Source organism: Oryza brachyantha, chromosome 6, assembly GCF_000231095.2.
Source record: "Oryza brachyantha chromosome 6, ObraRS2, whole genome shotgun sequence".
Lineage (NCBI taxonomy): Eukaryota > Viridiplantae > Streptophyta > Magnoliopsida > Poales > Poaceae > Oryza > Oryza brachyantha.
Window position 1 is genome coordinate 1,835,516 of NC_023168.2, and position 20,471 is coordinate 1,855,986.

Here is a 20,471-nt window from a genome sequence, read left to right on the forward strand (position 1 = left end):
GTTGCTACTGTAACTGCAACTTAAGCAGTGGTACTAGTGCCATCGGATAATAAAAAATCAACGGTTCAGATTGATGATCCCCAAATTTTACTGTAGCAACAAGTATTTTTTTATATATTGTGACTGTGTATATGGACCGTTGGATCAAAATATGGATGGCTCAGATTGCTTATAGGCCTTATTGTGCAGTTGTAGTTCCAACTGCACATGATCTCAGTCCCTCCACCGGTCACCCTGCCCATCCGGCACACGGCAAATAAAGTTGTGATTGGTTGGATTTGTACATGAAAATCAAGCGCTTTCTGTCGAAAATTATGTATGTGGAGGTACAGTCACGGTCAGGCCAAAATGCAATCTTGAAGACAAAGAAACAAAACAACTGGTAGATTGGTACAGTAGTACAGTGCGACACTGATAGACAAGGGAGTGTATAACCAAAAGTCACATGGCATTGAATTTCGATGGATACTTGCTAGGTACAGTGACAGAGACGAGCACCAAAGGCTTCAACGCCCTCTCCAAAACCACTGGAGTTCTAATCATCATTTTACCAAGTTTTGGTTTTTGCTAAGCCAAACATGATGCAATGCACTAATTCCAAACGCATGCTACCTCTGGTTTGTTGACACTTTGAATATAAGTTTTATAATTCATCTTATTTAAAATTTTATGCAAATATGCTAAATTGGAGACTACGTTTAAAGTAGCTTTGATGATAAAATAAAAACGAAAAATAATTAATAATTATGTTAAGTTTTTTAATAATAAATGGTCAAACATAAATATAAAAGTCAACGGCGTAAAATTTTTTTAAGCATACTCATCAGGTTTTTAACATATGATGTTGTTGACTTCTATATATTTATTGGACCATTTATATTTTTAAAAAATTATATGTAAATATATAAAAAATATGTCACACTTAACATACATTTTATGATAAAATAAATTGCCATAAATAAATAGTAATTACACAACTTTTTGAATGTGACAAATGATCAAGTACATATTCAAAAGTTAATGCTATCATCTATTAGAAATCGAAGAGTAATTAAACATTGCATACACCTGCGAGTCAGACAATTATTATTTTGATTTACACGTCCTTTAGAATCGGGATTTTTTAATAATAAATTAAGTTAATTTGAGTGAACATTTTTTAAAATTACCGCGTTTTAGATTTATGATGATCCGTATCTGTCTAGTAGGCCACCGTTTCCGGCCCAGAAAATATTTCCCCATCTCCATTTGAGCCCATGGGTTCCCGAGGCCACGCCTTCCGATTCGATTTCCTTCTCGCGGAAAAGAAACCTCGCATCGTCGCGTGCCGATGGAGATCGCTCTTCGCGATTTGTTGGTAGACGATGTGGATAGGATGATTACAAAGAATATTCACTTAAATGATGTCTTCCACCTTCGTAACCTTGCTGTTTTTTTGTTTCTGTTTATATTTATAAGTTAAAATTTAAATTTTTAATCTAAAATTTAGGGTAAATTTTAGGTTTTTTTCATCGTTTATATTTTCAGCCTTAGCTTTTACACTGTGAAGAACATGCATATAAAAATTTCATTTATAAATATGTCATTTAATTTTTTTGCTTGAATAAGCCAAATAATCGCCTGTTATATTAATAAATTAGTGATAATTAGTCCATCTTGGTGCTAATTAATAACTATTCTGGTAAGATTAGTGTTGGTTAAGAATAATTAATCTATTTTAGTGATAATTGACATTGATATGACAAGATTAATGATAATTATCATGTTATTTTATTAATTAATACTAGCCATCCTAAAATAATATTATTTTCTTCTATCTTCTTTGTTCTAAAGTAAGTTTATTTTTGAGCAATTATTACATCGGTGTTTATAAAAGTAATAAATAAGTATATTGAAAGTAGATAAAGCGGAAGATAATTGCATTGATGTTTGATAAATTGAATGATATTCTAGGCTTTTTTTTGTTTTTGTGAGGGATTTGTGGGAGGGTATAAAATAAAATTATTTTGGAACATTGAGAGTAGTTATCTATACTCATTCTATTGACTCCCATCTATTCCACCAAAAGAATGGCTCATCATATCCATAAAAACCAAACGTCTTTAACTTGAATCACCCCATCCATAAGAACACGAGACATTGAGGCTTTTTTTTTCAATGTTTAAGGGCTATCATCGTTTCGCTTTTTACAAGAAAAAGGTAAAAACACATTTTTAAACGAAAACCACAAACTCAAGTCTAAAATTAAGTTCTAAAAATTAAATTTTGACTTTTAAATAGGTGTGAAACGATACAACAAAGTAAGATATAGATGGACATATATTTCGTGAACCAAATTGGAAGAGACGCGTAGTGTTCACTACTCCACTGCCCAGTTTGGACCGATGCTGCTTGGGCAACACCTCAAGTGCCATGATTCATGGGGCAGATGAATGCGACAGTGGATCCAACTGGACTCCACCTACCCACCCTACCTTGTTCTCGTTCAGAACTGTCTCAGAGATGTTCATCCATCCACATCCGTACCAAATTCTGATAGGCTTGCACGGCGCGCACACACAAATTTCAGAAAACAAACAGAATTACATCATACTATGACAGCACAGTAGACATGATACACTGCCTAACTACGTCCTAGTACTAATTTCTTTCAGGTGCCATTAATTAGTGCTCCTTTGAAACAAATTAATTTTGAAGGATTAGATTCATGTATCATTTGGAACAAAGTAATGTTTCTTCCAAATTTCTTTGAAATTTCTAAAACATATGAATTTTGAAGGATTTTCGACCTAAGGTCCAACCTCTTAGAAAAACTACTTTTGCGTTTATCTTCATCTTCTAATTCATATTCATGTGTTTTCATGTGCTTCATTTATACTGTTATTGCAGCAGTTGTTTTGGTTCCTCTAATTCATAGAATTTTGCTTGACAGAGCATTCTTATTCTGCATTTTTTTTTCTGTTATTGTGTTTTGAGAATCCAACGTTACAAAAGAGCCCTTAGCCTTTTCACCAGAAAGACCTACTGCATCTCACCGTCAAGTTCGTGCGCCAATTAGCAGAGCTTGCAACATCATTGCAACCAATTTTTATGTCCGTTAGGTCCAACAAATGCTGGTGTCTTCATCAATCGGTCGTACATGACCACCTGATTAAACTATTTTAGACGCGATTAGTACACAATTAGTAGGATGTTTGGTTAGATTAATTAATTAATTAATCAAACCGGTCATGGGTCGGATCGGTGACCGGCAAATGATGCAGATCCATACCCGGATTTGGAGCTCAGTGGGTTTCTCCCTTTTGGAATCAGATCTGCTTTTCTTCACGTGGATCTCACTCTCCCCCTTGGTTTTGTGTCATCTGTCTTTGGTCTGTCAGGAAAGCTTAAAGATTTTGAGAAACAGCTGATGAGAAGTTAGCTCTTTAAAATTTGAAAAAACTATGAAACTTAACTTCTGGTTTCTAATTTATTTTTTTAATTTTGTAACTCCAAAATTTTAGAAATTGAGTGTTGTTTGAGAGAGTTTCTGACTTTTAAAAATTATATGAGAAGCTCCGGCTATCAGAGGCTCCCTCAAACATGCCTGTTGTTTCTCTTCGGCTCAGGCCTGCACCGGCAAATTTGGAACCATGCGTTACTGAGTCTACGCAACCAAAGCCTTTTGTCTCTTCGTGGGTTGCTTTGATTTGCTTTGGAGCACACATGTCGTTTATTTGCTCAGTATATTTTGGGGTGATGCCTAATTGACCCTCTTTGAAGTTAACGATATGTTGCGTAAATGATGCTGTGCGGCCAATATAAAATTTAAGTACAGAGCCGTAAAAAATATAAACGAAGCAACCTTTCTTTAACGAAGCAACAAAATTTGTTTCTAAAACAAAGCACAAAATCTCTTATATTATATGATGGATAAAGTAGAGGCCAGAATGAACCAACGTGAGTAGTTCATGAACCATACTAGTTCACGAGGCCATTGTGGCTCTTTGAAAAGTGATGAACGGTTCATACGATCATTGAATCATATTATCATATTTGCCATTTCTCCGGTTTAAAATCTTATCGATAACGACGACGCATTTAGGCCATAAGCACGTGGAAAACAAGCAAATCCACGTGGTTGTAAGCTAAAATTAACCATGTATACGTGCTTTCTTAATACTTTCTCCGATCTAAGCTAACTTATCTTTAACCTAGCTCACATATACTGATATACCTATACAAATCTACCAACAATATAATGTCTTTTATTTTTTAAACCCCAATACATTTATCTTCTACATTTCTAAATCTTAACTTATTTGTCTCTTACTTTATCAAAGAACAATGCAATAATCATTCAAAATGAAGTTTTTGTGGGATAAACAAGTAGAAGCTATAAATACAATCTTTTTTTTTGGGTACGGAGATAGTGTCATGTACGATCCATACCTCCGAGCCAGCGGCGGAGGTGGCATGGGGGCTGGGGGGTCTTCAGCCCCCCACTACTGGCGTCGATCCCATGGAGACCCTCCTAAGCCTCCTCTTAAGACCCTGTACAAATTTTCTAAATAGTTTCATGGGACAGTGGATGGAGTTATTTAGTTTGTGGTTGGAGGTAGAAGATGAAGTTAGTTGGATCGTTGTGAAAAGAAGTCTAGCAAATTTGTTTTCTTGGGCTAGCCCACTTAGAACACAACCATCAACATTCAGCCATCCATTTCGTCTGTTTCCATCCAAACCGTCCATTCTCATCCCAATCCACACCCCCTCCCTACCATAATACCCTAATCCTCACTCACATCCACCCAATCTCAGGCGGCTGGTGGTGTACGATGGATGCACGGAACGGTGGAGGCGGTCGTCAGCTGGCAGCTGACAGCGAGCGTGCAGAAGCGGGCCGAGCGGCGAGTGGCCTACGCACGCAGTAGGGGTCGGCAGCGGCGCGTGGCATAGCAGGGAGCCCGACACACGTGGCATGGCGGAGGACGACAGGGACGCACCCGCATAGGCCAGCCGGTTTGTTCAGCCCCTACGAATTTTTTCCTGGATCCACCCCTGCTCCGAGCCAGAACCAGGAAGCCATTTCTCCGGCTCAAAGCTCAATCGATCACCTCAATAGACAGTATTCTCCATATATCTATGATGGTCCAGCCTAATAAGTTGAAAATGCTGGTCCTAATCCAAAAATGCACTCTCTATTCTATTTCTCAAATCAAAATATCCAACCACACGGAGGACAGAACGAATAAACGGCACGACAAAAACCTGCACCACTACGGCCATTAACCACGCTGCCCCCACTGTGTCCGATTCATCCTGGGGGCGGCACAAGCATACAATTATCATTCCCACTACCATCCGAGAAAAAACTCTTCCATTTCACGTCTCGGTTGGGAAAAACTCTTTTTCAAACCATAGAGTGGATTGCCCTTTGTTTTTTTTCATATAACCTAAATAATTATAAAAATGAAAAAAAATTAAGGAGATTGATTAATACGTGATATATCATTGTACAACCATGTACTCCATTCCTTTCATATTATAATATATTTTAGCATGGCTTAGATTTATCCATTGATATGTGTGCATATATATAGTATTGAGAAGATAGATTAATATGCAATACATGATATGTCACTCCATAAATATTTGTTTAAAGTTGACCTCTATTTAAAAAGAACAAATAAAACTCTAATCAATATATATATATATAGCCATATTTATTTTTATAACTTGTAAAGGTTAAATTTTGATTTTACCTCATCTATTTTACCATGTAAGATTTTATTTTTTTTCTAAATTTATATTGATGTTAATAAATATAACCTAGTTTGTTCTTTTTGTTACAATCTATAGAGGTCGAATTTGGTCGAATTTAAACTACATGTTTACATGTTTATGGAGAATGTTTCATATATCAGTCCATCTTATTAATATTTCTTTAAAAATAATAACTAGATGGGGGTGATGCACCCCTTCTTTTGGCTTTTGCTTATTCTTATATTTATAAGCTAAATTTAAATTTTAACCTTAAATTTGTTAATTTTGAGATTTTTTATTGTAGTTACATTTTAGTATTGGCTTCCAGAAAGCTATGACTAGAAGCACGTGCATAAAAATTTTATTTATTTTTTTCTTTTAAAAACTCAAAAGATGGCCTGGTTGGCACGCGGTCGGCAGGGGCGCAGGGCACGTCGGCGCCTCACCTAAACGGCACCGAACCGGGTGTCCGGCGGCCACCACCAACCCGACCCGCCCGCGTGGCGCACCCGCCAAATCCACCACCGTCTCCCTCCTCGCCTCGTCCCCGCGGCACGGCAGGTCGGCACGCACCGGCCACCACCCACCCTGCCCCCCTGCGCGCGCGCGTCTCGGCGCCATTCCCAGATCCCCGCGCCGCCGCGGCAACAGCATTTGGCCCCGGCGTTGGCGTCGGCATTCCGTCGAGCGCCGCGCGCCCGCGCCCGAGCGAGCCGCGAGCAATGCCCGCGGCGTCCTTGCTGTTGTAGGTGGGCGTGCGGGCGGCGGAGATCGATTGGCGCGCGGCGGCGAGGCGAGGTGGAGGGGGCCGGGGGGATGCATCCGAAGCCGGAGGGGGACGCGGCGGCGGACGTGGGCGGGGGCACGGCGGCGGAGGTCGGGTCCCCGCGATCCGGCGGCTACTTCCGGCAGCGGAGCATGTACGCGGCGGATCCGGACGGGGTGGGCGCCACGCCGCGGAAGGCGTTCGACGTGGAGAACCCGCCGGGGGGCCTCCGCCCGAGCGAGTCCGTCACCAAGCTGGAGTCGCTGGAGCGGGCGGAGCGCGCCGCGCTGGCGCCGGCCGTCGTGCTCAAGACGGGGTTCTACATCCTCGTCTGGTACGCCTTCAGCACCTGCCTCACGCTGTGAGTGCTTCTCCTCCCTCTCTCGCGCCTCCGCACCTCTTCTTCTTCCTCTCAGATGTGAGCTAGCAACAATGGCGGTCAGGTTTGATTTTGGTTTGCTTGCTTGCTGGGTTCCGTAGATACAACAAGACGCTGCTCGGGGACAAGCTGGGCAAGTTCCCGGCGCCGCTGCTGATGAACACCGTGCACTTCGCGCTGCAGGCGGGGCTCTCCAAGATCATTATGCACTTCCAGTCCAAGGGGATGGACAATGCAGTGGAGATGGGATGGAAGGATTACTTCATGAGAGGTGTGTCTGTGTGTGTGTGTGTGTGTGTTCTTCCTCGGCTCGATTGAATTTGGGGCAAGAATTTGCCGGCCATAATTCTGACCAGCTAGCCGTGTGTTGCAGTCGTGCCAACTGCTTTGGGGACGGCATTGGACATAAACCTGAGCAACGCGTCTCTAGTGTTCATCTCGGTGACATTTGCTACCATGGTATCTACTTATCCACAGGATGGCTTCATTCATTCTTGCTGCTAATCTGGCTCTTGTTAGTTCACTGGCTGTATAGTTTAACTAGATTTTTCAAATTTTGATGCTTTGCAGTGTAAATCAGCCTCCCCAATCTTTCTTTTGATGTTCGCTTTCGCGTTTAGGTGAGTGCTGGTCTGGTCTGCAATGGAATCTGTTACTATAAGTTGATTTTATCTGGTGATACTTATGCTGGCTACCTTGATTATTTTTTAATCAAGTTGATAACATTTACATATCAAGTCTTTAAAGTCCTTTGTTTTTGATAGTATATTCTCCTAAAAGTTCCTCCCATTTTACAAGGTTGGAGAGTCCCAGCATCAAGCTTCTAGGAATAATTGTAGTAATCTCTACTGGGGTTCTATTGACAGGTATGTATGTTTCAGAGGGCTTATAATGCATGCAGAGAAACTATTGTTGAGCAATGGATTTTATGTTGCTGCTAGGTGTGCTGGCAGTTGTTAGCTGAATATTAAGATAGATTTTTTTTAGATAATGACTAGTATACTGAATTTAATAAAAAATAGTGTTGACGCTATACCTGGTAAGGTAAAACATATCAGTTGATTATTTTGGCAATCATCATAATTTGGACATCGAATTCTTCTATAGTATTTGGCAAGCATATTCTCTATACATGTTTAGGTTACTACTGAGCTGAAAAGGTTAGCGAGATGATGTGTTGTTAAATATTTTCTGCTTCACATACAGGTTGACTAGATGGGTGTGCAACACACTGTAACTTATACTTCACTAGTGTTTCTATTATAAAAGGCACTATATCGATTACACCCTTCTGGTGTGCAATCCATTTGTAGTGAAACAACATAGTGTACCTTTTGGATTTATCTTTTGTGATATAATGATGTATTTTTTTTCATCAGTTGCAAAGGAGACTGACTTTGACTTCTGGGGCTTCATTTTCGTGACGCTTGCTGCTGTTATGTCAGGATTTCGTTGGTCCATGACTCAGATACTGTTGCAAGTAAGTGTTCTAACTAATGCCATCCAAATATTTTGAATCACATGTTTCTCTTGTTCCTTAATGCTCCCCGTGCTAATGTTTAGCTTTATTTGTTTTTGTGCATGTGGATCTTGATATTTCAAGAAAGATTCCTATGGTATGTTACCTATTTAGCTTTGCTTATTGATTTCTTTGAATAGTAACAGTCACCGAGGAGTATAAGTTCACAAGGGCAACTTAATGCTTCTAATATCAATTATTTTATAGATTTTCTCTGTGCATAATGATCAAACTGTTTATTCAGTCAAATTAAGGCGTTCTTGAATATTTAACTCCTGTTTGTTCGATAAGTAAGTTATGTTGAAAAAGATGTAGCCTTGGAATCGTTTAATTAGAAATTCTGTTCCACAAAGTCATATGACCTCATTTATGTAAAGAGTCATCATTTGCTTGAGCAGTTAATGAAATTCAAACAAAAGTGTTGCGTACTATCTGCTGAGACTCTAACTATTGATCTTTAGCTTGAAAATATCAGTAACAATGTTCCAACATTATACAGATTAGCTGTTTATGCTGGATCACAATGTTCCAACATTATACAGATTAGCTGTTTATGCTGGATCCTGATTCCATTTGACCTAGTGTCGCAAGGATCTGAGTGACAATAATCTATCTTTGGCAGGCCTGAAAAATCCAATCACCCTGATGAGTCATGTAACCCCAGTGATGGCTATAGCTACCATGATACTCTCTCTCTTAATGGATCCTTGGAGTGATTTTCAGAAGAATGCATATTTTGATAGCCCATGGCATGTCATGCGCAGTTGTTTACTTATGCTTATTGGAGGAAGCTTGGCTTTTTTCATGGTAATGAGCATTATTTTATCACAGATAAACTTTAGTATCATATATGTTGTCATGATGTATTATTTTAAATGCAGGTGTTAACGGAGTATGTACTTGTTTCAGCTACCAGTGCTATAACTGTAACGATAGCTGGGGTAGTAAAAGAAGCTGTAACCATCTTGGTAATACTTAAAATTCGTGAATTTCATTCTACTTTCATTATCTATAGCAAAATCTGAATTTTATACACCGCTTGCAAGGTAGTATCTTCAGTGCACCTAATGTTTAAGTGAATACTGTTTCATTTGCACTAAAACCAGGATAAGAAACATGGTCAACCATTGATAGCTCATGACAAAGGATGCCTAATAGTCTTTGAACTAAATGTTTTTAGTGTTCCTTTTTCTTAATCAAACCTTTTATGTACCCAAGGGAAAAAAAATACAACCAGTAGCATCTTCAATTTTAAATTCTGACCAGGAAGTTCTTCGATTTCTGGCACATTCTATCAGTAGAGTTACATCCAACTAACTTGAAAGATAGCTCGTGTAACAAAAGAAGATATCTGTGGAGTTACAGGGCAATCCACATTTTCTATTGGTAGTCTTACCACGAATATTGTACCATAATTGGTAACATATCCGCAAAGATGTATTAATAGAATCTGAGACTCCAGAATTCAGAATTAGCATGCTTCTATTTATAGTCATCTGCTGCTGTGATCAAAGAAATTTGCCACCTTGTCCTTTCAGGTTGCTGTATTTTACTTCCATGATGAGTTCACTTGGTTGAAAGGGGCTGGTCTCGCCACTATTATGGTTGGAGTTAGCTTATTCAATTGGTACAAGTAAGTGACTCTTTTGTGGAGTATTTACAACTTAAAATTCATGGGCAACACAAATGTGATTTCATAGTCCTTAACTCGTTTAGAAAAAGGCTTATGAACTAATGGACCAATAGCATTCAAAATAGGTCAGCATAAGATAATGAATATTGAGCTAGTTCAAAATGCTACTAGTAACTCATTCTATGTTGATAAATTATTTGTTACTCGTATTTTTTTACCAAATAGTTTATTCTTTTCACCAAATCAAGATTGCCATGGTGCACTAATCTTTAGATCTTAAGTGTTACCACATTATAATATTTGCACTACACATTAAGATTACTTACTGGATGTTTAGTTCTTTTGTGTGGATATAGGCATTTGCCAAAAAAAAGATCCACTGATAGCCCAGTGCCATGTGAGGTTAAGGCATTGCTGTGAACAGACTGTAGGCCATTTTATAGAGTTTTGCATGCACTGCGAACTTGCTAACATAAGCGAAGCACTTACTACCACATACCACGGAGTTATGTCAAGGCATGCTACCCTTTTAGCTTTTCATGGTATGACGATATCTAATTTATTGCTAATCATAGGTATGAGAAGTTCAAAAAGGGACACATAAATGAGGATGAAGTTAATTCATCTTCATTCGATGGAGATGCCAAATACATTATTCTAGATGACTTGGAAGATCAGGATGAGTTTCAGGATGAGGATACATAATTTTGCAACGTGGCAACATTTTAACTGTCACTTGGTAAGAACCCTTTTGCCTGTCTTGTCAAATATGGGCGCCCTTTCGTGACTGAGACAGCTCTAGATGCGTGTGTTTCATTATTCAATTTCATATTTACCAGTAATGGTTAACCTTTAGTGGAACCCAACATATTATACATGCCAAATAATGCTGCAACTAGATGTCAATATAATTTATGACATATGCAAGCAATGTTTGTTCAGATTGATCTGTTGATATACTATCATTTTGCTCATCATTGTTTTCCCAAAATCAGTGCAGTTATGATTTGACTAATCCAATTTTGGCAGGATCGTTATACCCTGAAACCATTCATGTCTGCCTGTTGATTGAAATAATAAGTACTTGTGGATGTTTCCATTTAAAAGGGGACAAGGTTACTGCTAGGCTTGCTGATGTTCTGCGAACTGAACTTAAAAGTGATCTGCCTGAGCTTGTCTATCACAAAAGAAGGAAATGGTTTCTCACTTCTCATCCTTCATTTAATAGTCGGGTCGACTAAGAGCCGACTTCATCGAAATTCCCATTTTTGAGAAGATTGGCAGTCCGTTGAAATTATTGTGACTGTTTATATTGGTATCGACTGAGAATGGGCGACATTTGCATTTTTCTTTCTTCTCTTTGTGCGAGCTTGAACATGCACATATCCATTCTTAAAACTCCACATTTTTTGGTGCCTAGGAATATTCATTCTCCATAGATCAACTTGTAGGAGTTACCACACATACCCCCATATTTGTTGTTCCCTTGAAAGTTAGGGAGCAGCCTTTGCTTGTATTTGTACAATTGTAGCTTGTAATATTGTAACTTGTACTGTAACACTTCCAGTTTACTTGGAATCACGAGTTTTAAATTTCTGTGTACCATTTTATCATTCATTTGCCCCTGTGAAAGAGGAGATATTTGCACTGGTGTGCATTAGTACAGGACCCAACACCTTCATATCAAGGAATTACATTTTACAAATGTATTAACAGGCCACACAGGTATAGAGTTCTCTCTACTACGGGACAGTGCTCAGGTGGGAGAATGAGCTATGCTCAATCAGATCATCATCAAACAGCACTATAGCAGTTTATATCAACCACATTAATGTAAACCGGATAGTTCTTACATTAAACCCAGAATTCCTTTAAAAACAGACAAGAAAAACAAGAATGTTTCATTCTACTTCAACTTTTGCCCAACTGGATTTATTGTTTGAACTATCCTAAAAGGCTGAAGCTATGCTACATACCAGGCTCTGATGAGCATGCCTAGCACCGTAAACCTTTCCTTCAGCTCACGAGCATACGGCAGATTCAGTCCTTTCAACTCTGCATTTCACAAGGAACGCATCATACTAGCTACAGTATTATACTATCAAGATCCACATGAGCAAGCCTTCACAGCAGTAATGTTGCAGTCCAATAAATTCCATTTAGAGGAGGTAATTCATCTGTATTGATTCTGGGCTCAATACATGTGAAGAACTGAAATCAACAGTGTAATGTGTGTATTCCTCAACAGTGTCAATTTACCTCTCCATTGTCGTCATTAATCGAAGAGCTGCCCTTCCTCACATTGGCATTCTCCTTAAGTAAAATTGAGTGAGATTTATAGTAATCGACAGTCTCAACAGAAATCAGTAAGTACTTAACAAGCTACGCACATTAATCGCGTCCACATTATTCAGAGAGACATCACATTTTCCAGTTCCATCGTCTTCCTGAACCTGAAACCGAAGTACCAAAGTCAGGTTGGCTAACAGGTAAACTGATAATATGATCAATGATCACTAACACATTGAACAAGTTTGCGCAGCAACGTGACATCTAGAACTCCACATCAGTGTGAAATTTGCATACCTTTTCTGCTTCGTCACCTTCAGAAGAGATCCCCCTCTCCCCAGCATCAGTATTCTCCTGAAATCAACAACTGAATTAGATTGAGTGATTAGCTAGCAACTTCGCCATGGACATGGAGTGACCCGCAATGAGCATGCAGCGAAGCTCTACCTGTATGGCGGCGGCGGCGGCGCGGCTGGCGAGTGCCTGCCCGAGCGTGCCGCGGGGGTCGATGACGACGCTGGGCAGCCTCTCGATGTCCCAGCCGAGCACGCGGCAGATGGTGGCGGCGAGGGCGCGTTGCGCCCGCGGCCGGCCGCAGCGGGTGGCGGCGCGGGCGTGCTGGACGAGGCCGACGCATCCGGTGAACCTCCTGGCCTTCCCCTTCCTCCCCACGCACGCCATGCACCTGAACTCCCCTCCCTCCCAGCTCCGCTCGTAGAACCCCCGCAGCGCCGCGTCCCGCTCGAACAGTCCCATGAAGAACCCCGCCGCCGTTTCCTCCTCCTCCTCCTCTTCGCCCTCCGGTTCAGATCCCTCCTCGTCGTCGCCATCGGACCCGCCGCGATTGGAGAAGAACGCCTCCGCAGCGCGGAGCGCAGCTTGCTGCGAGAGCGACCTAGGCGAATGCTGCCGCTGCTGCGGCGGCGGGCGCTGCTCGAGGGAAGAGTAAACCTCACCGTGCCAGGCAGTTGGGGACGTGGGCGGAGACGGCGCGAGGGGCCACTCCGGGCCGGACTCCTGCCCCTCCTCCTTCTGCCCCTTCCCCTCCTGGACGCGGCGCTCCAGCCTCCGCCGCCTCCGCCGAGCAGCGACACGGCGGGTAGCGGCCGAACCGGAGCCAGGCGGCGGGATGGGAGCGGGGGCGGGAGCGGGAGCCGACACCTCCGGGCCGCGGCGCCAGAGGGAGTGGAGGTAGAGGACCTCCTCGGCGAGGAGGCGATCGCGGTCGGCGTGGGCAGGCAGCAGCGCCCGCTGAACGCGGCGGCGCCGCATTGCGCGCTGCTCGGTTTCCGGCCTTCGAGGAGTCGCGGCGGCCGAGCCCGGGAGGTTCAGAGATGAACCGACGAAGGGGCTGTGGTGGCGGTGAATGCGCGCCTCGTGATGTTTTTGGTCGCGAGAAGCCCGACGGCGCGGAGCCGATGCGTCGCGTACGCCGGTGGAGTGGCACGTGCCGCTGCAAGGAATTAGACCCTGACACGCACGGTAAATCCGTAGCAAAGTAAACCCATGCGGCAGCACAATTTCGAGAAGCATAACGGAGTTGACTCAAAAGCTACAAGCTCCAGAGGGCAAACGCATATATCGTATCATTAATCACCCTCATTTAGTCAATTGTTTTATTTCTGCAAATTTAAGTTTTCAACCTTGATTATAAATTTTTTCATCCTAATTTATATTTTTAATCTTAAATTTAAAATTAACTATAGGGTTTTCTTATCATAATTTATTTCTCAATTTCTGATGTTAGATAGTCAAGAACATATATATAAAAAAATTATTTATAATTTATTTTTATTTGTTTCATAAATATTTATAATTAGGGTTTTCTTATAATAAATATGTTGTTTCACTTTTTCATTAAAAAGCCAAAACATGGTCACTCTGTCTCTGTGTAAACGTTTCTCCACATAAATTCATTATCTTAACTTTTTAAAGTATATTTCAACTTCTGTCCTTGATATACCAGTAAATAGCTATAAGAAAATCTTAATATCAATCTTCACCCAAAAAAAAACTCAGCCCGACTCTTGCCAATTAGCCACCTGATTTCGAGCCCTTTCTATATCACGTCATTAGAGAAATTTCAATTAAATTTTGATCAAAGTACCCTTAAATTTGTAAAAAAATATTCAACATTCTAACCGAACAATTGATTTTGAGCCACGTCGAAATGTGAAAATCGACCACCTTTCGTCAGCTCTGCGAACCCTCTAATGGATACGAGTTTCTCCATGATAGGGAGACACCAATGTAAACCGAACATGGATGAAAATTATCTATAATACCAGTCTACAATCACATTGCGGTAACAGTAGTGTAAAAGTTACTGAGAAAACATCAGCAGATCTCAAAGAAGATCTCTCACACCGACGAGACAAACATGTCCAAGTTCATAGACAAGGCGCTTCTGTTGTTCAAAGCACATGGTTTTAAGCAGCAGGGGCGTCGGCCATCTCCTGCTCGACAGGGGTGGCCTGAACTGGGTAGTACTTGTAGTGAAGCTCCCCAACATCATCTCCAGAAAGCTTCTTCCAGCCGTCCGCGCCAACGTGATAAACTGCAAGTCCAACAAAAGGATAACATCAGGCTAGGCACGATTTATGTTTGAACTGATAAGACTGGGGTGCGGATGATTTAGAGGATTTTCATTTTGTTACTGTGCTCTCGAAAGTTGTACGAAGCACACATAAGTTCCGCTTTGGTAAAATAGGGTGAAGTGAGCTTCAGCATTATTTGTTGTTGGATCATTAATGCGATAACCAAAGTGCTGAATTACTGTGGCATTCTAATATAAACTTAATATGATAAACAATATATAGTATCATACTGTAAATGTTGTTTGATGTTATTTTCAAATGCAATAAGATGGATTGATCAAATACTAAACCTAGCTATAATTAAATGGATGGTTGTGCGAAAGCATGTCAGGTATATATAACAAAAAATTATAAGAGATACCATGAAGCAGATAGACAGTAAACAGAAAGCATACCACTAACACAACCACCACTTGCCCCATCACGGAATGTAGCGTGGTAAATAGCCCGCCGTGCTAGCTCACCAGCTTCCTCAACTGACATCACATAACGGTAACTAAAAGGTGGAAGTTCAAACGTAAGGTAACTCCAACGAGCAGGCAGAACAGCAACATAAAAAGAGGTAAACAAATAAATAAAAGATACCCCTCGTCCAATATGCCATAGGCATATAGAGAACCTGACCCAACAGAGAATCGGGTTCCCACAAGCCTTGCACCCTCACTATCAACATAGTACAAGCCAGGACCCTAGATCAAGATAGGAAACATTAGGCATAGAGTAGCATGCAGCTTAAATAAACTGAAGACAGATATAAGGCATGTAGGCAATCATTCACCTTCTCATCCCATCCAGCAATCATTGTACCAATTGACAGTCCCATCCCACGGTAGGAGTAAAGGATGTTGGCCAAAAGCTTTGAAGCACCAGCAACAGAAATCCTCCGCTTGTTCGCAAGCTCATGGAGCCGGCACTGAAAAGGATAACCTATTATTAGGCCTCCACACTGATGAAATGCAAGTAATAAGTACAAGCAAGTTTCCAACCTTGATGCCCAAGTTCCTGTGCCAAAATTGGCAGTCAGCAGCACCTCCTGCCATTGTTCCAAGCATGTACGGATTTATTTCAATAATTTTCCTCACAGTTTGCGAAGCTGCAGATAAGAAGAATTGTGATACAAGATATAATAGGCCAGTTGTGACAATCCTTGCATCGCACCAACGCCTTATACAACAAGCACTTTAACAATGTATTCATGACCAAGCTTACAAAAGGATTAGAGCTTGCATAAAAAGAAGACTATGCTACAGATCATATATTATACCATCAGTTCAGACGAGTGATGTCCAAGCAAACAGTGTAGTTTTCTAAAGTACAAGTTCCAACTTTTAATTTGTCTCCAAGACACAAAAGGGTATAAATAAGTAAGCATAAAAACCTGACCTCCATAAAACATTCATGTGCCATTGTACGCCAAGGGTGCCAGCCAGGCAAACTTGAATCCAGCAGTAAATCTTTTCAAAGCTAACCTTTTCCCCGCCCGAATCCTAGCTTATCTACAATAGTCAATTTATCCACTCTATCGATAGATAGCTCTACATGATCCATCAATACTAATTAAAAGTACTATATTTTCCTAAACCAAGTCATCTTAACAGTAATTAGTGTCTTCACTTCATTACTTACACCAATCATAGACAAAACAAAGCCACGCCATATGCCATGGTGCTATGCTTCTCAATGCATCATATCAGAAGGGGGAAAAACTAAGTTTATTTTGTTCTGACATAGTAAACAGGCCCTCATGCAGATTTACATACTCTAATTCTATGAAATTAATAATCTACACACCAAATTAGATGTATGAAGACCTCCAGAGTCCAGACCCAAAAATCACTGGATACCACAAATCTTGTAGGGAAACCTTAGCTTTCCCAATCCCACAAACTAAAAGCTACAGAGTGAACGCTTAGTACTAACATCTGAGTCCCACCCATACCTAATTGACAGACCAATGCATCAAGTTCCGCATTAAGATCTATACCCTCCAGCCCAAATCACGCAACCACGCCACAAAAATAACACCGCTGCCAAACCCTAAGATGCCCTAAGCGCGAGAAGAGGGCCGAGCGCTCACATATGTACCCGCCCATGCTGGCGCGGGAGTCGGCGGCGACGATGACGCCCTTGTCGAAGATGAACGCGAGCGTGGTCGTCCCCTTCTTGTTCTTCATCAGCTCCTTGGCCTCCTTCTGGAACCCATCGAACTGCACCGCGCCGCGCCGCGCCGCGCCCCACGACACAGATCAATCGAGGGTTAGAACCGAACCGCATCCGGCGGAGTCAGATCGCGGCAAAAGGGGATCCGAATCGAGCGGGTGGAGGGAGGGAGGGAGGGAGGGAGGGAGGGACAACAAGGGGCACTCACGTCGGCGCAGGTGGGGAGCTCCATGGCGGGCAGGTCGGCACCGGCGCCGAAGATGCCGCCGTCGTCGTCCTCGCCGCCGCAGCGGACGGCGAAGTTGTTCTCCATGGCGGAGACGTCCAGCTTCATCGTCGCCGTGTGCGGAGGCGATGGAGTGGGTTTTTTTTTTTTTTTCCTTTTCCTTTCTTGCGATGTAAGAAGAAGCCGGAGGGAGACCGGAGCTTGGTTGGCCGAGGCTTTTATGCAGCGGAGAGAATGGGTGCGTCTTGGGCTCGCGTTTCGTTTTCCTGGCTGAATCCGCTTTTGGGCCCATGGGCCGTAACTCATCTGTCGGAGGAATGGGCCTAATTTGGCATAGGCCCACGTCGCCAGCGTCCAACTGCGCGTGTGAATGTTGGCAAGAAATTTGGCCCAGGAGAGCGGATCCGGATTGACCAGATCATGTGTCTTTGGAGCGAGTAGAGTGACGTAAAGAGATAAAAAAATGGTCACATTATATTTATGCTTATGTGGAGTAGAAAGAGAAAAAAAGAGTGGAGAAAAAATATGTTATAAATTTATAGTCTAATTACGGTATAAGATAAAGTTTTAAGATACTGAGTATGTATGAGAGATAATCATATATTGATAATATATATGTTTGTGCGTAACTATTGTATAAGTTGACTTTATGTTAGCTTTTAATACCATGAAAAGATTTTAGAGTTAGTTGAGCTTCTCTGCTGACCTTGCTCTTACAGTGTTAAAGGCCCACAATATAATCAGTATTGGGAGTGATCATCTTCTATCATCATGGTTGTGTTTTATATTCTGGAGAGTTCTCTATTCTGGATTTTTCTTATATTTTTTCTGACTTTTACCACATATTTTCTGAGCTACTAATCGGTGCATGTTTTAAAAAAAAAAGTTATATAAAAGAACATCATCTTATATTTTTAAGTTTGTATAACTAATTTTGTCGTTTATCTATTAAATATCTATCACAAAATTCAGATAATCTTTTATCTTTCGTCTAAAAGCTAAATTAGAACACAACTCATGTGGTTTGTGAATCCTTTGTTTTATAAATTGGTTTCTTTCTCTTTCTTCATTTACTTACTTGTCACGCCATCTTCTACCATACGTGTTATTGCATTTAATTAACGTGGACATCATCATAGGCATTGCATTATAAATGCCCTCAAGGTCACTAAAATGGATAGTTTATTTAATCCGTACTTAAAAGACCTAGAACATCACAAAAACGGATATGCATGCATACAAGTAAAAAAAGAATTTACTAATCACATGAAGTCGATTTGATGGATTAGTGGATGCAAGCATTTAATATAAGCGTGAATCCAGTGTGGATCTAACCAAAGATCAAGGAACTCCATTCCCTTATATGATGATTAAATTGAGTTTTCTTTCTTTTCCCTTATGTCATTCATAGTGTGAGGCATGTTCCCCTTACCATTTAGGACAATTACCATGCTAATTGCCAAAAATTGCGTGAATTTCATGTCTAAAAGTTAAAGACTTCAAAATTCTTAAATTTCATGCGCCCACATCTTTTTACGTCTGTTTTTGCTTATATGCCAAAATTTAAAATTTTGAACTTAAATTTAGAGTTGATTTGAGTTTTTTATCAAATTTATTTTCTAGCATTAGCTTTTAGAACGCTTTTAGATCGTTAAATATATATATATATATAATTTTTTTCATAAATTATTTTTTATTTGTAAATATACTATTTGGCTTTTTTTTCACGAAAAACTCAAACAATCGATCTATGGTATGGTTGCTTTTACTGCACGATAAGTCATGTTATTTGAAACCATGGCCTTTGACTTACACAAAATCACATCGTCACACTCGATAACAATAGAAATAATCTTTACTACTTAGCAGTGCTGTGAAAGTCGGCTATCCCAATCGTTTAATCGGCCGTATATGTGGAAACAATGACTGATCCGTACCGTATCCCTGAGTCGGAGTAGCAATAAATTTTAGTACAACTATGCAACTAAATGATATGATTAATTAGTCATATTTAGTATAATCGATCTAATCAACCTTAAAGTGTGTTTATTAAACTATTGTAGGCTTGCAGCACTCGCTTCCATAGACAGTCTAGTTGTATTAATCTGTCGTTATTTATATTCTTTAAGCAAATAATGATGTTTTCATGTTATACTTATAGAAAAGTACAAATATAGCTGGTGAAAATTGTATAATCTCCATCAACTACCACCATTAATATAAAAAATATATAACGTATAATTCCGTTTCCGTATTCTGACTAATCGTTTGACGGTACCTCATCCGTCCAATACCCGTATTCCGTCTATAACAACACTGCTACTTAGGCTATGTTCGCCCCCCAATTAAGATAACTTAACTCTTTAGTTTTCTGCGCACACACTTCTCGAACAGAGTACTTTTTGTAAAAATTTTCTATATAAAGTTGTTTCATATTAATTTATTTTATATTTTTTAATAATTAATAATTAATTAATCTACTTTTCTATACCGGATAAGTTAACTTATCTATCCCTCTACCGAACGCAGCCTTAGTGGTGGTTTCCACCCCACCTATTCCAATTGTATTTTTATAATTTACCCCCTTAGCTTCGTAATATTAAAAATGAATCAAATCTAGATGGATAGCCACATAAAATCAAATTGATATGGATATTTACTATAAAAAAATGGTTACTTATTTCATGAAAAATATTTTTCTATTTATTCTAAAAATAACATAATATGTTTTTATCCTTTGCAAAGCACATGCATTCAGCTAGCATAGTATAATTTACATAACTACAAAGATCATAGTGACCTTAATATAAATATAATATCCACTAGTATCAAATCTTGATTTTGAAGCAATGCCGTCTCGTTGTCGTGCCAAATATAGACAGATTTTTATTACCTAATTACCATATATTGTTTCAAATCATGTGCTACGTCTATGGCTTTTTAAAGGATTTTCGCTTATTTTTTCTAATATTTGAATTCAAAACAAATTTTTATCAAACCCTACAGTCGATAACACTTACCATACGCTCACTCAGCCTCCTATAATCTGGGCTTCTGCTAATGTTCTGAATTTTTGCAGCTTAAGTAAATTCTTGGGGTGTGATTTTCGCATAAATTGCAACTTAAGTAAACTTTTGGGTATTTTCGCATAAATTTGCAG

The 20,471-nt window shown here is 40.3% G+C and overlaps 3 protein-coding genes across 8 annotated transcripts; 1 reads left to right on the plus strand and 2 right to left on the minus strand.

The window, feature by feature from the left end:
* Positions 1-4,457: 4,457 nt before the first annotated feature.
* Positions 4,458-13,678, minus strand: LOC102700250. Of its 6 annotated transcripts, none has more exons than XR_005812050.1 (6): positions 12,776-13,678; positions 12,626-12,682; positions 12,430-12,492; positions 12,299-12,352; positions 12,016-12,094; positions 4,458-4,533 (listed from the first exon to the last, which is right to left on the minus strand). XR_005812050.1 is itself a non-coding variant. In XM_040525142.1 (5 exons), the coding sequence occupies exons 1-5, from the start codon at positions 13,598-13,600 to the stop codon at positions 12,089-12,091; spliced, it is 1,002 nt and encodes a 333-aa protein (XP_040381076.1). In that variant the 5' UTR covers positions 13,601-13,678; the 3' UTR covers positions 11,672-12,088. The 6 variants fall into 6 exon arrangements, 4 of the variants coding, with proteins under 4 accessions (XP_040381076.1, XP_040381074.1, XP_040381075.1 ...); XR_005812049.1 differs by lacking the exon at positions 4,458-4,533 and adding an exon at positions 11,574-11,663; XM_040525142.1 differs by lacking the exon at positions 4,458-4,533 and having other exon boundaries at positions 11,672-12,094; positions 12,299-12,349.
* LOC102699969 (probable sugar phosphate/phosphate translocator At1g06470) lies at positions 6,438-11,652 on the plus strand. Its single transcript, XM_006656589.3, has 12 exons — positions 6,438-6,869; positions 6,989-7,158; positions 7,261-7,346; positions 7,458-7,507; positions 7,686-7,753; positions 8,267-8,367; positions 8,491-8,503; positions 9,029-9,213; positions 9,288-9,374; positions 9,945-10,039; positions 10,615-10,778; positions 11,069-11,652. The coding sequence occupies exons 1-11, from the start codon at positions 6,559-6,561 to the stop codon at positions 10,742-10,744; spliced, it is 1,296 nt and encodes a 431-aa protein (XP_006656652.2). The 5' UTR covers positions 6,438-6,558; the 3' UTR covers positions 10,745-10,778; positions 11,069-11,652.
* A 901-nt stretch (positions 13,679-14,579) lies between the features above and the next one.
* On the minus strand, positions 14,580-17,516 carry LOC102706481 (proteasome subunit beta type-5-A-like). The gene is made up of 7 exons (XM_006655735.2): positions 17,294-17,516; positions 17,003-17,132; positions 15,912-16,018; positions 15,704-15,838; positions 15,511-15,614; positions 15,321-15,421; positions 14,580-14,885 (listed from the first exon to the last, which is right to left on the minus strand). The coding sequence occupies exons 1-7, from the start codon at positions 17,417-17,419 to the stop codon at positions 14,758-14,760; spliced, it is 831 nt and encodes a 276-aa protein (XP_006655798.1). The 5' UTR covers positions 17,420-17,516; the 3' UTR covers positions 14,580-14,757.
* Positions 17,517-20,471: the final 2,955 nt, after the last annotated feature.

Coding starts and splice junctions, on each gene's coding strand:
- LOC102699969 (XM_006656589.3), top strand. CDS start 6,559: ATGCATCCGAAGCCGGAGGGGGACGCGGCGGCGGACGTGGGCGGGGGC. Junction 7,159..7,260: donor GAAGGATTACTTCATGAGAG/GTGTGTCTGTGT, acceptor CGTGTGTTGCAG/TCGTGCCAACTGCTTTGGGG. Junction 7,508..7,685: donor ATGTTCGCTTTCGCGTTTAG/GTGAGTGCTGGT, acceptor CCATTTTACAAG/GTTGGAGAGTCCCAGCATCA.
- LOC102700250 (XM_015837967.2), bottom strand. CDS start 13,600: ATGCGGCGCCGCCGCGTTCAGCGGGCGCTGCTGCCTGCCCACGCCGAC. Junction 12,493..12,625: donor AAGGTGACGAAGCAGAAAAG/GTATGCAAATTT, acceptor CTTCGGTTTCAG/GTTCAGGAAGACGATGGAAC. Junction 12,353..12,429: donor ATAATGTGGACGCGATTAAT/GTGCGTAGCTTG, acceptor ATTTTACTTAAG/GAGAATGCCAATGTGAGGAA.
- LOC102706481 (XM_006655735.2), bottom strand. CDS start 17,419: ATGAAGCTGGACGTCTCCGCCATGGAGAACAACTTCGCCGTCCGCTGC. Junction 16,019..17,002: donor CAGCATGGGCGGGTACATAT/GTGAGCGCTCGG, acceptor TCTTATCTGCAG/CTTCGCAAACTGTGAGGAAA. Junction 14,886..15,320: donor AAGTGGTGGTTGTGTTAGTG/GTATGCTTTCTG, acceptor TTGGACTTGCAG/TTTATCACGTTGGCGCGGAC.